A 13,643-nucleotide genomic window follows, 5' to 3' on the forward strand; every position below is an offset into this window, starting at 1 on the left:
CACAGCCCCAGTGAAGTCAGCCCTCTAGGGTGTGCATTAGTAAGGAAGACAAAGTTATGAAAGGAGCGACCAGCGACGACCTGAGCACACACGCCTGTTCAACGCGGAGGAGGGATATGCTGGAGCCAGCCAGACAGAACCTTGTCTCCTTTGCGTGGTCACTCAGCTGACTAAGCTCTGATCTCCAGAGGACTGGACAGGCAGGAAAGTGTACAAGCACAGAGAGCCACTGCTGCCTCAAAGCTCATTCTGTACTCAGGCTAAGTAACAATGTATAACTCAAGGAGTTTTGAGTTCGAATATATTTTACAATTCCAATAGGAAGTGTGTTGAGTTGAAGGAAAAGACAGGATATTGTTGGGCTTGTTGAGACTATTCTGTGCATGAGCCTCTGCTCTAAGGCAGTTGTGAAAAGTATGCCAGGCGGAAGTGAAGATGCTTTTCAGGAGCATTTCAGGAGGTATGTGTTTGTGTGCTGTTGTGCAAACTATAAAACACTTGGTGCATCTCCTATTGTACCTGGGTGGCAAGGCTGGAGCCCTCGATGACGGTCACAGAGTTGGCACAGCTGGCCCACATAGAGTCCTCCAGTACCAGAAGAGTCCGCACCGGCTCTGGGCCCACAATAACAGTCCTGCAGGAGTCTGGCTCCCACAGCTCACCTGAGAACACAACACAACCAACACTCAGGATTAGAACACTTTAAACTGAAGATTTAAGATCACTTTATTCGTCAGTTACACAAGATCCAACCGAAATGTTACTTCCGCTTTTTTTATCCCAACCCATCCGAAGGATCCACATACATACAGGTTGTAGAAGGGTGCCCGTGGAGCAGTTGTTGTGGGTGGTAAAGTGCCTTGTTCAAGGGCACAACGGCAAGCAAAAGCATCTAGAATTTGATACCAGCAATCCTTCGGTTGCCAGCTCACTTCCCAACAGATTAGAACTGTCAACCCTTCGGCTGCTGGCTCGCCTCTCTAACCCCTAGGGTACCTGCCGCCCCATTACTCCTACTTTACAATGGACAAATCAAAACTCTGCTAAAACAGCTGACAAAATCATGACTCGTTATCACCAGTTTATGATTATGTTTTAAATACATGCTACACTTTCTGTTTGACTATGAAATGTAGTGATTCAGCAGCTGTTGCCTTGAGCAAGGCAATTAAACTATATTTCTTCTATTTACACTGAAGCAACTTGCCCTGGTGTTTGCTAGACAAATATTCCAAACTGAAAACACATACAAATACTTATACTTACTGTTTCACAAACACACATGTGCATGCGCAACTACGCATGCACATGTGCGCACATACACACAAATAGACATACACACATACTGTACACGAGTACTCACGTATGCACACACCAGCTTGAATCACAATTTGATGAAAGCAGTGTCTCTGGAATATGTTTTGAGACTTGGGCGCTAAACAATAATTCATTCTTAATACCATATGCTAATATCTGCCATACACTTTAATCAGCTTTCCAACTTCTTTATCGCAACATTCTTTTTTTTGCACATCAGTGTGAAAATGAAGCAGACATTTTTCCTTTGAGTTGTAATCACGGGGCACCCATACCTGCTTCTGTGGCAACGTGTTATAAAGCGCATTACATAAGCATTTCATTTGCAGTGCGTTAATGAAGCAACATTTAAGAAGAAAGTGCACACAGCCATTTAATTAACATTTTTAGTTGTTTATATCTTGCCTTTCAAAACAGAATAGCTTCACAATGACTTGCACAGGTTAATTGCTTGTCGTGTTCTAAATGTCATTCTTCCACCTTTTCAAATTCAGTCTTTTAAAAGTCCCCTCGGCCAATGCACAAGCGATGTCACTGCTCTACCACATGCACCACAAAAGGAAAAAAGAAATTGGGATTTTCAGTTAAGCAACAATGTGCTGGGAAGGCTGTTCATATGCCTTTTGATAGAAGTCCCATGTGAGGACTTGATATTTTCCTACTCCTGCAGACATGGTTTCCAGGCAGTAGCGTACCATCCAGGGGCATCAATCTTTAACAGCTGTGCAAAATGCACAAACATTGCCTGACACCATCCACGCTCCACTCCAGAGCTTTTCACCTGTCTTCTCCCTCTTTTTTATTTATTAATTTTACATAACATGAATAGTCATATTTAATCGACACGCAGCACACTGGCGTAATTAATCATCCTTTCTGCATGGCTGGAGGTGAGAGCAGAGTAGAGTGCTGTGGAGATGCAGGCAGCCACACTGACACAGCCAGGACAGACGCACCACACCACACTGCACAGTGATAAAGCCATTGTGCTCCCGCAGGCTGAGGTGACTGGGAGAGTGAATATTGAGATTGTGCTAACTAAACCTCCTGGCCCTACTGTATGATATGCCTGACTGACCAAAGCACAACCATGCCAACCACTGTATGGTGACTTCAGGTGTCATTTCTTCACACTGGCAGGGAATATCACCAACAATGGGCAATAAAATAGGTATTTTAAGGCAATATTTTCCAAGGTTGCTAGTCTTAATTAAGTTGCTTTTCACAAATGTATCCACTTGATGGAATCCCCTGAAAATCCTATCACGCATTACATGTCTCCCAAGCAGACTGAATGCATGACAGAAAATATGTTTCTTGCACACTCACTGAAGCATTCACTGCAGCAGATTGAAACATGCATTAGCATGTACAAATCGACAGATGTACAAATTGAAACAAGGAAACAGTAAGACTCATAATTGCACTCCTAATTTGATTGGATTACTAAATCAAAAGCCATTTTTGTTACAGATACAAGCCCTGTTCATAATGTCTAATAACAAAATAACCTATCCATTTTAATGTCACATTCCATACAATATAATACAATTCTTACACATTGTTGCTATAGTAGGCTAATGAGTGAATGCAATGATTATCTGAATTAATATCAATTACTAGCTAATATTTGTAAGAGTATTAGTGGCGTGACATAATTATAAATGTATTCCATTCTCCTGCTTTAATTGTACTGCAATTGCTTTCATTGCTATAATGGTGATAGCTTGAAACATGTATTTCTGAGTGTCCATCTATGACTACTGACATAAATAAATTGCTATGTTAGTAGTGTGATGCTTCAACACAATTCTGCCATTTTGGATTTAAATCTGAGGACTATATTCCTGACATACAGGGAGATACCTTTTTTTTATTATTCTATTTTTTACCCCGTTTTTCTCCCCAATTGGTAGTTACAGTCTTGTCTCATCGCTGCAACTTCCGTACGGACTCGGGAGAGGCGAAGGTCGAGAGTCGTGAGTCCTCCGAAACACAACCCAATCAAGCCGCACTGCTTCTTGACACAATGCCCACTTATCCCGGGAGCCAGCCGCACCAATATGTCAGTGGAAACACAGTACACCTGGCAACCATGTCAGCATGCACTGTGCCCGGCCCGCCACAGAATCGCTAGTACGCGATGGGACAAGGACATCCCTGCCGGCCAAACCCTCCCCTAAGCCGGACGAAGCTGGGCCAATTGTACGCCGTCCCATGGGTCTCCCGGGCGCGGCCGGCTGCGACAGAACCTGGACTCGAACCCAGAATCTCTTGTGGCATAACTTAGACCACTGCGCCACTCGGGAGGCCAGGGAGAGACCTTCTTACCTCCATTACTTCTTCCATAGACCATCATGGTTCCATCCCTGAGCCCAGCAAACAGGAAGTTGGTGCAATGTTTAAGGCACAGGACAGGGCAGCTATGAGGTTTCCGCAGGTTCAACAGGCACTGGGCCTCAGTGTTCACACTGCCATACACCAGGATGCTGGTGGGAAAAGGAGCAGGTACAGCGTAAATGAACATAATTTATGAAGACCGAGTACCTCGTTAATGTGTCATTTGATGTAACTGGGCACTTTGGTGCTTCAGTATTGTGTGTGCAGCCTCTCGTTCTTTCTCGATTCCATCTGAACTTCAGTGACTGTGCTGAGCTTTTTGTTTTCTTTACAATTACTTTTTATTTCTTGAAAGCGAACGTTAACTAACTTCGGAGTTGACAGTCATTCTATTGTGTCCCGCTAAAATAAATGCTGAAATTGTGCTGCTATTACACTCTGTCTTTTCCAATGATGTACATGTATATATAAACCCTGGATTGCTGATGCTGTCATAATACCAAAGCAAATCTAGCGGTCACACAGGGAAATGATTCCAATTGTTTTTCCACCATAAATTTTTCCCATAGGGAATTTTAGAAACACTTAAAATAAGGGTTGTGTTTCGTGTAGATCTACCCTGGAATTACTTTTTGATAACCATGTAAATCTCTCTAGGTATTTTGACTCATATTGTGGTACTCTATGGGTACTAAAATGTACTCCCCAGAAGGAGCAATTCCATAGGAATTAATATAATTCTACAATTTCAATATAATGTTTCAAGAACAAAATTACTGTAACGATCGTCGAAAGGAGGAGACCAAGGTGCAGCGTGGTGAGTGCTCATGTTCAGTATTTATTATAACTCAGAACACTAAATCAAAATAATAAACAACGGAAAACGAACGTCACGTTCTGCAGGCTTACTCAGCTGTACAAAAACAAGATCCCACAATGAAGGAGGGAAAAAGGACTGCCTAAGTATGATTCCCAATCAGAGACAACAATAGACAGCTGTCTCTGATTGGAAACCATACTCAGCCAAAACAAAGAAATACAACACATAGAATGCCCACCCCACACCCTAACGTAACAAAATAGAGAAATAAAATGTCTCTTTCAGGTCAGGGCGTGACAGTACCCTCCCCCCCAAAGGTGCGGACTCCCGGCCGCAAACCTGAACCTATAGGGGAGGGTCCGGGTGGGCATCTACCCATGGTGGCGGCTCCGGTTCGGGGCGTAGCCCCCGCTCCGCCCAGTGATCCCTCCGCTTTTGTGCCACCGGACCGTAGATCCCTCGCCGGAGGCTCTGGGCTGCGGGCCGCCGCTGGAGGCTCCGGGCTGCGGACCGCCGCTGAAGACTCCGGACTGCGGGCCGTCTCAGGAGGTTCCGGACTGCGGGCCGTCTCAGGAGGTTCCGGACTGCGGGCCGTCTCAGGAGGTTCCGGACTGCGGGCCGTCTCAGGAGGTTCCGGACTGCGGGCCGTCTCAGGAGGTTCCGGACTGCGGGCAGTCTCAGGAGGTTCCGGACTGCGGGCCGTCTCAGGAGGTTCCGGACTGCGGGCCGTCTCAGGAGGTTCCGGACTGCGGGCCGTCTCAGGAGGTTCCGGACTGCGGGCCGTCTCAGGAGGTTCCGGACTGCGGGCCGTCTCAGGAGATTCCGGACTGCGGGCCGTCTCAGGAGGTTCCGGACAGTGGGCCGTCTCAGGAGGTTCCGGACCGGGGACCGTCGCTGCAGGCTCCGTGCCACGGATCACCCCTGGAGGCTTTGTGCCATGTATCATCACTGGAGGCTCCGGGCCATGGATAATCACTGGAGGCTTCGTGCCATGGATCATCCCTACAGGCTCCGGGCCATGGATCATCCCTACAGGCTTCTTGCCATGGATAATCACTGGAGGCTCCGGGCCATGGATAATCACTGGAGGCTTCGTGCCATGGATCATCCCTACAGGCTCCGGGCCATGGATCATCCCTACAGGCTTCTTGCCATGGATAATCACTGGAGGCTCCGGGCCATGGATTATCACTGGAAGCTTCGTGCCATGGATCATCACTGGAGGCTTCTTACATGGAGAAGCCACAGGTCTCACCGGACTGGGGAATGTCACTGGAGACTCCGGACTGGGGGACGTCGCCGGAAGATCTGGACTGGGAACTGTCGCCGGAAGCTCTGGACTGGGAAGGCGCACTGGAGCCCTGATGCGTGGGGCTGGCACAGGTGGTGCCAGATTGGTAACACGCACCTCAGGGCGAGTGCGAGGAGCAGGAACAGGACACAGAGGACTGGGCAGGCGCACTAGAGACCTGATGCGTGGGGCTGGCTCAGGTGGTGCCAGACTGGTGACACGCACCTCCGGGCAAGTGCAAGGAGCAGGCACAGGGCGTACCAGATTGGAGACCCTCACTGGAGGCCAGGTGCATGGAGCAGGCACAGGATATACTGGGCCGTGGAGGCGCACTGGTGGTCTTGAGCATAGAGCTGGCACAACCCGTCCTGGCTGGATGCTTACTTTCACCCGGCAAATGCGGGGCGCTGGCACAGGACGCACTGGGCTGTGAGTGCGCACTGGCGACACCGTGCACATCACCGCTTGCTCAGTCACTCGCTCCCCATGGTAAGCACAGGGAGTTGGCTCAGGTCTCCACCCTGACTCTGCCAATCTCCCCATGTGCCCCCCCCCCAAAAAATTGGGGGCTGCCTCTCGTGCTTCCGTCGTTGCCGTGCTACTTCCTCGTCTCGTCGCCGCTCTGCTCTCGCTGCTTCCACCTGTTCCTATGGGAGGCGATGCCATCCAACCTGGATCTCCTCCCACGTCCAGGATCCCTTTCTGTCCTGGATGTCTTCCCAGGTCCATTTCTCCGGACCACGCTGCTTGGTCTTTTTGTGGTGGGATCTTCTGTAACGATCGTCGAAAGGAGGAAACCAAGGTGCAGCGTGGTAAGTGCTCATGTTCAGTATAACTCAGAACACTAAATCAAAATAATAAACAAGAGAAAATAACTACAGTAAACTGGCAATATCTTGCATCTCAAATGCAAGAAGACTGTTTTCTCGTTCTGAGAAAGTAATGCAATCACGACATGCAGTAGAAATGTGAAAATATAGACAGTAGACAGGAAAATAAGAAATGGTTTTGCACCGGGATTCAACGTGTATGAAATCAACTCTGATTTCTTGGTCCGATCTACTACTACTAGTCTGAGAGCAGCCTTACATAAATTGAATACAGATTATGACTCTCTGTGAAAACAAATTGAAGTCAGAGTAGGATGATAGTGGTGATACCAACAACAGTAAATACAAGAATATCGCTGTGTAACTCACACTACAGTATTTGACCATTTCTCTAAGAGCTGTGTTCTCCTCACCTTCCATCATCTAGTCCCAAACAGATGGTGTTCCCCACCCCAGTAGAGCTCCTGAAGGCTACAACCTCCACCTCCTCTGAGGGTCTGGGTTCAGGCACATACTCCAGACACCTCACTGGGGCCCCCACCTGGAGGGTCTTCACTGGACGCAGTGTGGGCCTGTTCAGGGAGAATATCTCCACCTGCCCCTGGGTGACATCTCCTCCGCTGGCCACCTGCAGAGAGAAAAGTGGGTCAGTAAAATACTCATTTACTAGTCACCTGCAGAGAGAGACGGTGGGATACTCCTCACTGGCTACCTACAGTGAGAAAAGTTGGGTCATTAAGATACTACAGCACTAGTCACCTAGAGTAGGGGTTGCCAAACCTTTTCACTCAGGCACCCCTACCAGCATTAGGGAATATCCCACGTACGCGCCACATCTATTTCTATGTCAATTTCTCTGTACAAACCCCACGTCGGTGGAGAAAATGTGCAGTTTTAAAGCAAATTTCCTTGCAATTTCATACAAATATCACACGTATAATGTGTATTCATGTTATATTTAGTGACTCAAAAAATTACTACAAAATCTATGGACTAGAAAAACCTAGCTAAAAAACGTTAGCAGACATAGGCTCGTTGATCTGGACATTTCTGACAAGCTATAAATAGTTCTCTAAGGTATGCAATGACTTACATGACAAGAGGAAAACAGATGATACACTACCAAATTTCGAAATTGAACCTTGTGCATTCTACTATAATAACTTTCAAGAGTAAGTTGAAATCCAGACTGAATTCCTTAAAAAAAAAGTTGGAAACCACTGACCTAGAGAGAGAGTAGGCAGGCACCTATGGTCAGTAAGATACAGTATACAGTTGAAGTCGGAAATTGACATACACCTTAGCCAAATACATTTAAACTCACTTTTTCACAGTTCCTGACATTTAATCCTAGTAAAATTCCCTGTCTTAGGTCAGTTAGGATCACACACTTTTTCAGTTCTGCCCACAAATGTTATATGGGATTGAGGTCAGGGCGTTGTGATGGCCACTCCAATACCTTGACTTTGTTGTCCTTAAGCCATTTTGCCACAGCTTTGGAAGTATGCTTGGGGTAATTTACCATTTTGGAAGACCCATTTGCAACCAAGCTTAAACTTCCTGACAGATGTCTTCAGATGTTCAGATGTTCAGATATCATCTATTTTGTGAAGTGCACCAGTCCCTCCTGCAGCAAAGCACCCCCACAACATGATGCTGCCACCCCCATGCATCACAGTTGGGATGGTGTTCTTCAGGCTTGCAAGCCTCCTGCTTTTTCCTCCAAACATAACGATGGTTATTATGGCCAAACTATTTTAGTTTCATCAGACCAGACGACATTTCTCCAAATGTATGATCTTTGTCCCCATGTGCAGTTGCAAACAGTAGTCTAGCTTTTTTATGGTGGTTTTGGAGCAGTGGCTTCTTCCTTGCTGAGCGGCCTTTGAGCTTATGTTGATATAGGACTCGATTTACTGTGGATATAGATACTTTTGTACCTGTTTCCTCCAGCATCTTCACAAGGTCCTTTGCTGTTGTTCTGGGATTGAGTTACACTTTTCGCACCAAAGTACGTTCACCTCTAGGAGACAGAACGTGTCTCCTTCCTGAGCAGTATGACAACTGCATGGTCCCATGCTGTTTAAACTTGCATACTATTGTTTGTACAGATGAACGTGGTTCCTTCAGGCGTTTAGAAATTACTCCCAAGGATGAACCAGGCTTGTGGAGGTCTACAATTTATTTTCTGAAGTCTTGGCTGATTTCTTTCGATTTTCCCATAATGTCAAGCAAAGAGGCACTGAGTTTGAAGGTAGGCCTTGAAATACATCTACAGGTACACCTCCAATTGACTCAAATGATGTCAATTATCCTATCAGAAGTTTCTAAAGCCATGACATAATTTTCTGGAATTTTCCAAGCTGTTTAAAGGCACAGTCAACTTAGTGTATGTAAACTTCTGACACACTGGAATTGTGATACAGTGAATTATAAGTGACAATTGTTGGAAAAATGACTTGTGTCATGCACAAAGTAGATGTCCTAACCAACTTGCCAAAACTATAGTTTGTTAACAAGAAATTTGTGGAATGGTTGAAAAATGAGTTTTAATGACTCCAACCTAAGTGTATGTACACTTCCGACTTCAACTGTATCTGGGTCAAGACATCTTCTCCCCTAGCCACCAGCAGAGAATGAGGTGGTCATTTAAAGGTCAGTAAAGACCGTCGGTCACAGCAAACATGCTTCCCAGTCTAAACAGTTTGGGTATATATTATGATTTGTCCACTTTTGTGTTCGGCAGGTTTTTTTTACGGCTGTTTGACATTCTTCTTGAGGCCTAGTCCAAGTTTGGTAGCCGAAGTCTACGCCCTCTTCGTCTGTGGTTGGTCAGCAGTTATTTCTTGCCATTCAACAAAAGACAAATAGTTTTCAGAAAATAAAATTCGCTTGAGAAATACTGCACCAAACATCTTAGTGAATGTTAAATTGTGCAACTAAGACCTTCTCTGCAAAAATGTCAAAATTCATTACAGATTTCTTGATTTATCTTAGATGAATTCTGACTATTTAGAGGAAGTGTTATGGCTATGTTGTTTCTACGTTGGCTCAAGAAGACAAACTAATATTTCTGCTTCTTTCTCATTTTTCAAGCAGTCTTTTAGGGGAGTTTGCGAGGCACAGAAGTTTTCTTCACCAAGCCGAGTTCTGCTAGGATCAAACCAAACCTAGTATGCGGGTGCCTTAACACAACACAGGCAAATAGGGTCTGGGTGAATGGTGGTTGAGAAATATGTTGGATAGGAGACTATGGGCCATCTTTTTTAGTGACTTGCTCATGCTTACAATATGCACGTCTTGATAGAATTTCAGAAGACGGAGAACACTTCGTCTTCTGTAATTCCTCTTAGATGTGATATTCGCACCTGTCAGCAGTTTCAGCAGAGACTAAAGTTAAAATCAAATATCCTTTCAAATCCTGTCTATAGTCCTCCATCACTTTTAAATATCCCTCAGATTCAGAGACCACAGACTGTAATGGATTCATAATGTCATCTCTAGAACATCAAACAATTTCTAAAACTCAGATCTTTTCATCAACGGAGAACAGAGATATAAAAAAATACTGTACTTTGAAAGGCTGTGCATCGCTTGACAATTGAGGGTTTTCTTTAAGATGATTGATTTAATGCTTGAGTCAGGTACTGAGCAATGACAAACTCAATCCCAATGAAGGGATGAAATACAGCAGTTGACTGTTGAATCAGATGACAAGGTGACCCCTGTAAAACTCATCTTCACAGAATGGACAGAATGAGACAAGGTCATTAGGAGGGGGGGCACATTGACCAAGTTCTAACAGTCAGTATCTAAATAATATATGTGAAAAGGTTGATAGTGTATCTGGTTAAGTTGTCGCCAACGAACATGGCTGACCTTTTACAGTTTTGTGTAACTTAATCTTTTACTTATTGTCTACATAATGTTGCTGCTAATGCCTCTTATGACCAAAAATAATTTCTGGACATCAGAAAAGCAATCACTCACCACGGACTAGAAGAAACGTTTTCCTTTAACGAGTCAGACAAGAAGGATATCCTGCTTTCACTGGAACAGGCCCAGATCCACGCCTTTTGCGTGAAGAAAAGACGCCGGAAAAGGGGACGCAGATCGGGGATCCTTCTGAGAAGCCGGAGGCGAGCGAGTAAACTCCCAATGCCTTCCATTAGTGCAATCGTTAGAAAATAAAAAATTGATGATCATCCTACCAACGGGATCTCCAAAACTTTAACATCCTATGTTTCACCCAGACGTGGCTGAACGAAGAAACGGACAATATAGAGCTGGCGGGAATTTCCATGCACCGGCAGAACAGAGATTCTACCTCTGGTAAGATGAGGGGTGGGGGTGTGTGTCTTTTTGTCAATTTTTGTCAAACAGCTGGTGCGCGATGTCTAATATTAAAGAAGTCTCGAGGTATTGCTCGTCTGCGGTAGAGTACCTTATGATAAGTTGTCGACCACACTATCTACCAAGAGAGTTCTCATCTGTATTATTCGTAACCGTCTATTTACCACCATAAAGCGAAGCTGGCACTATGACCACTGTCAACCAACTCTATAAGGCCATAAGCAAAGAAGAAAATGCTCACCCAGAAGCGGCGTTCCTAGTGGCCGGGGACTTGAATGCAAGCTAACTAAAATCAGTTTTACCAGATTTTTACCAGCATGCAACCAGGGGGACAAAATCCTAGACCACCTTTACTCCACACACAGATGCATACAAAGCTCTCCCCGCCCTCCCTTTGGCAAATCTGAGCATAATTCTATCCTCCTGATTCCTGCTTACAAGCAAAAACTAAAGCAGGAAGTACCAGTGACTCGCTCAGTACGGAACTGGTCAGATGACGCGGATGCTAAACTACAGGACTGTTTTTGTAGCACAGATGGAATATGTTCCGGGATTCATCCAATGGCATTGAGGAATACACCACCTCAGTCATTGGCTTCATCAATAAGTGCATTGACGACATCGTCCCCACAGTGACTGTACGTACATATCCCAACCAGAAGCCATGGATTACAGGCAACATCCGCATCGAGCTAAAGGCTAGAGCTGCCGCTTTCAATGAGCGGGAGACTAATCCGGAATCAGATGGTTTAGTCACCAAAAATACATTGGAAGTAAAATGCATTAAAAAAACAAATAATGAAAGAAAAGCATTGTATGTTAGAATTTTGTATAGGCCACCATGTACTAACAGTCAGTATCTAAATAATATGTGTGAAATGCTTTATGGTGTATGTGAAGTAAACAGAGAGGTCTACTTAATTGGAGACTTGAATATTGACTGGTTTTTATCAAGCTGTCCACTCAAGAGGAAGCTTCTCAATGTAACCAGTGTCTTTAAATCTAGTTCAGGTTATTAATCAACCTACCAGGATGTTAACAAACACTACAGGTACATGCATTGATCACATTTTTACTAATACTGTAAAACTTTGGATGCAGTGATAACAATATAGTGACTATATCCAGGAAAGCCAAAGTTCCAAAAGCGGGGCCTAAAATACTGTATAAGAGGTCATACAAAAGATTTAGCTGTGACTCTTATGTGGATGATGTTAAAAAATATGTGTTGGTCTGATGTGATTAATAAGGAGAATCCAGATGCTGCACTTGATGAATTTATGAAAGTCCTTCTTCCAATTATTTATAAACATGGACATGTTAAGAAACTGACTGTTAGAACTGTTCAGGCTCCATGGATTGATGAGGAATTGAAAAACCGTATGGTTGAAAGAGATGGGGCAAAAGGAATGGCTAATAAGTCTGGCTACACATCTGACTGGCTGACTTATTGCAAATTGAGAAATGATGTGACTAAACTCAACAAAAAGTAGAAACTGTATTATGAAGTCAAGATCAATGATATAAAGAATGATGGAAACAACTTTGAAGTACTTTAAATGAAAATATGGGCAGAAAGACAAATTCAATTCCATCTTTCATCGAATCAGATGGTTTATTCACCAAAAAACCATTGGAAATAAAATGCATTAAAAAAACAAATAATGAAAGAAAAGCAGTGTATGTTGGAATTTTGTAAAGTTGGTACTGGCATTGACAACTTACATGGAAAGATACTAAGGATGTTACTTGACTATATAGCCACTACTATCTCTCATAGACCCACTCCAATTCTCATACCACCCCAACAGATCCACAGATGACGCAATCACAATCGCACTCCACACCGCCCTTTCTCACCTGGACAAAAGGAACACCTATGTGAGAATGCTGTTCATCGACTACAGCTCAGCATTCAACACCATAGAAGCTCATCACTAAGCTAAGGCCTCTGGGACTAAACACCTCCCTCTGCAACTGGATCCTGGACTTCTTGAGGGGCTGCTCCCCAGGTGGAAAGAGTATGCAACAACATGTCTGCCACGCTGATCCTTAACACTGGGGCCCCTTGGGGGTGTACTTGTCCCCTTCTGTATTCCCTGTTCACACACGACTGTGTGGTCAAACACGACTCCAACAACATCATTAAGTTTGCTGATGACACAACAGTGGTAGGCATGGACAACGATGAGACGGCCGATAGGGAGGAGGTCAGAGACCAGGCAGTGTGGTGCCAGGACAACAACCTCTCCCTCAATGTGAGCAAGACAAAGGAGCTGATCATGGACTACAGGAAAAGGCGGGCCGAATCTCTGCCCAGAAGGCCAGCATCCCGGAGTCGCCTCTTCACTGTTGACGTTAAGACTGGTGTTTTGCGGGTACTAATTAATGAAGCTGCCAGTTGAGGACTTGTGGGGCATCTGTTTCTCAAACTAAACACTCTAATGTACTTGTCCTCTTGCTCAGCTGTGCACCGGGGCCTCCCACTCCTCTTTCTAGTCTGGTTAGAGACAGTTTGCGCTCTTCTGTGAAGGGAGTAGTCCACAGCATTGTACGAGATCTTCAGTTTCTTGGCAATTTCTCGCATGGAATAGCCTCAGAACAAGAATAGACTGAGGGGTTTCAGAAGAAAGGTCTTTATTTCTGGCCATTTTGACCCTGCAATGGAACCCACAAATGTTGATGATCCAGA

General features: G+C 44.8%; 1 protein-coding gene across 1 annotated transcript in view; it reads right to left on the bottom strand.

Moving 5' to 3' along the window:
- The window catches only part of LOC106582977 (rho guanine nucleotide exchange factor 10-like protein), a 140,841-nt gene that overhangs the window by 25,978 nt on the left and 101,220 nt on the right, over positions 1-13,643 (bottom strand). Inside the window, 3 exon segments of the mRNA XM_082967444.1 lie at positions 540-662; positions 3,649-3,806; positions 7,012-7,226. Of these exon segments, the coding sequence (XP_082823570.1) occupies positions 540-662; positions 3,649-3,806; positions 7,012-7,226 (496 nt within the window).

This window comes from Salmo salar, chromosome 22 (assembly GCF_965601325.2).
Source record: "Salmo salar chromosome 22, fSalSal1, whole genome shotgun sequence".
In the NCBI taxonomy this organism is placed as follows: domain Eukaryota; kingdom Metazoa; phylum Chordata; class Actinopteri; order Salmoniformes; family Salmonidae; genus Salmo; species Salmo salar.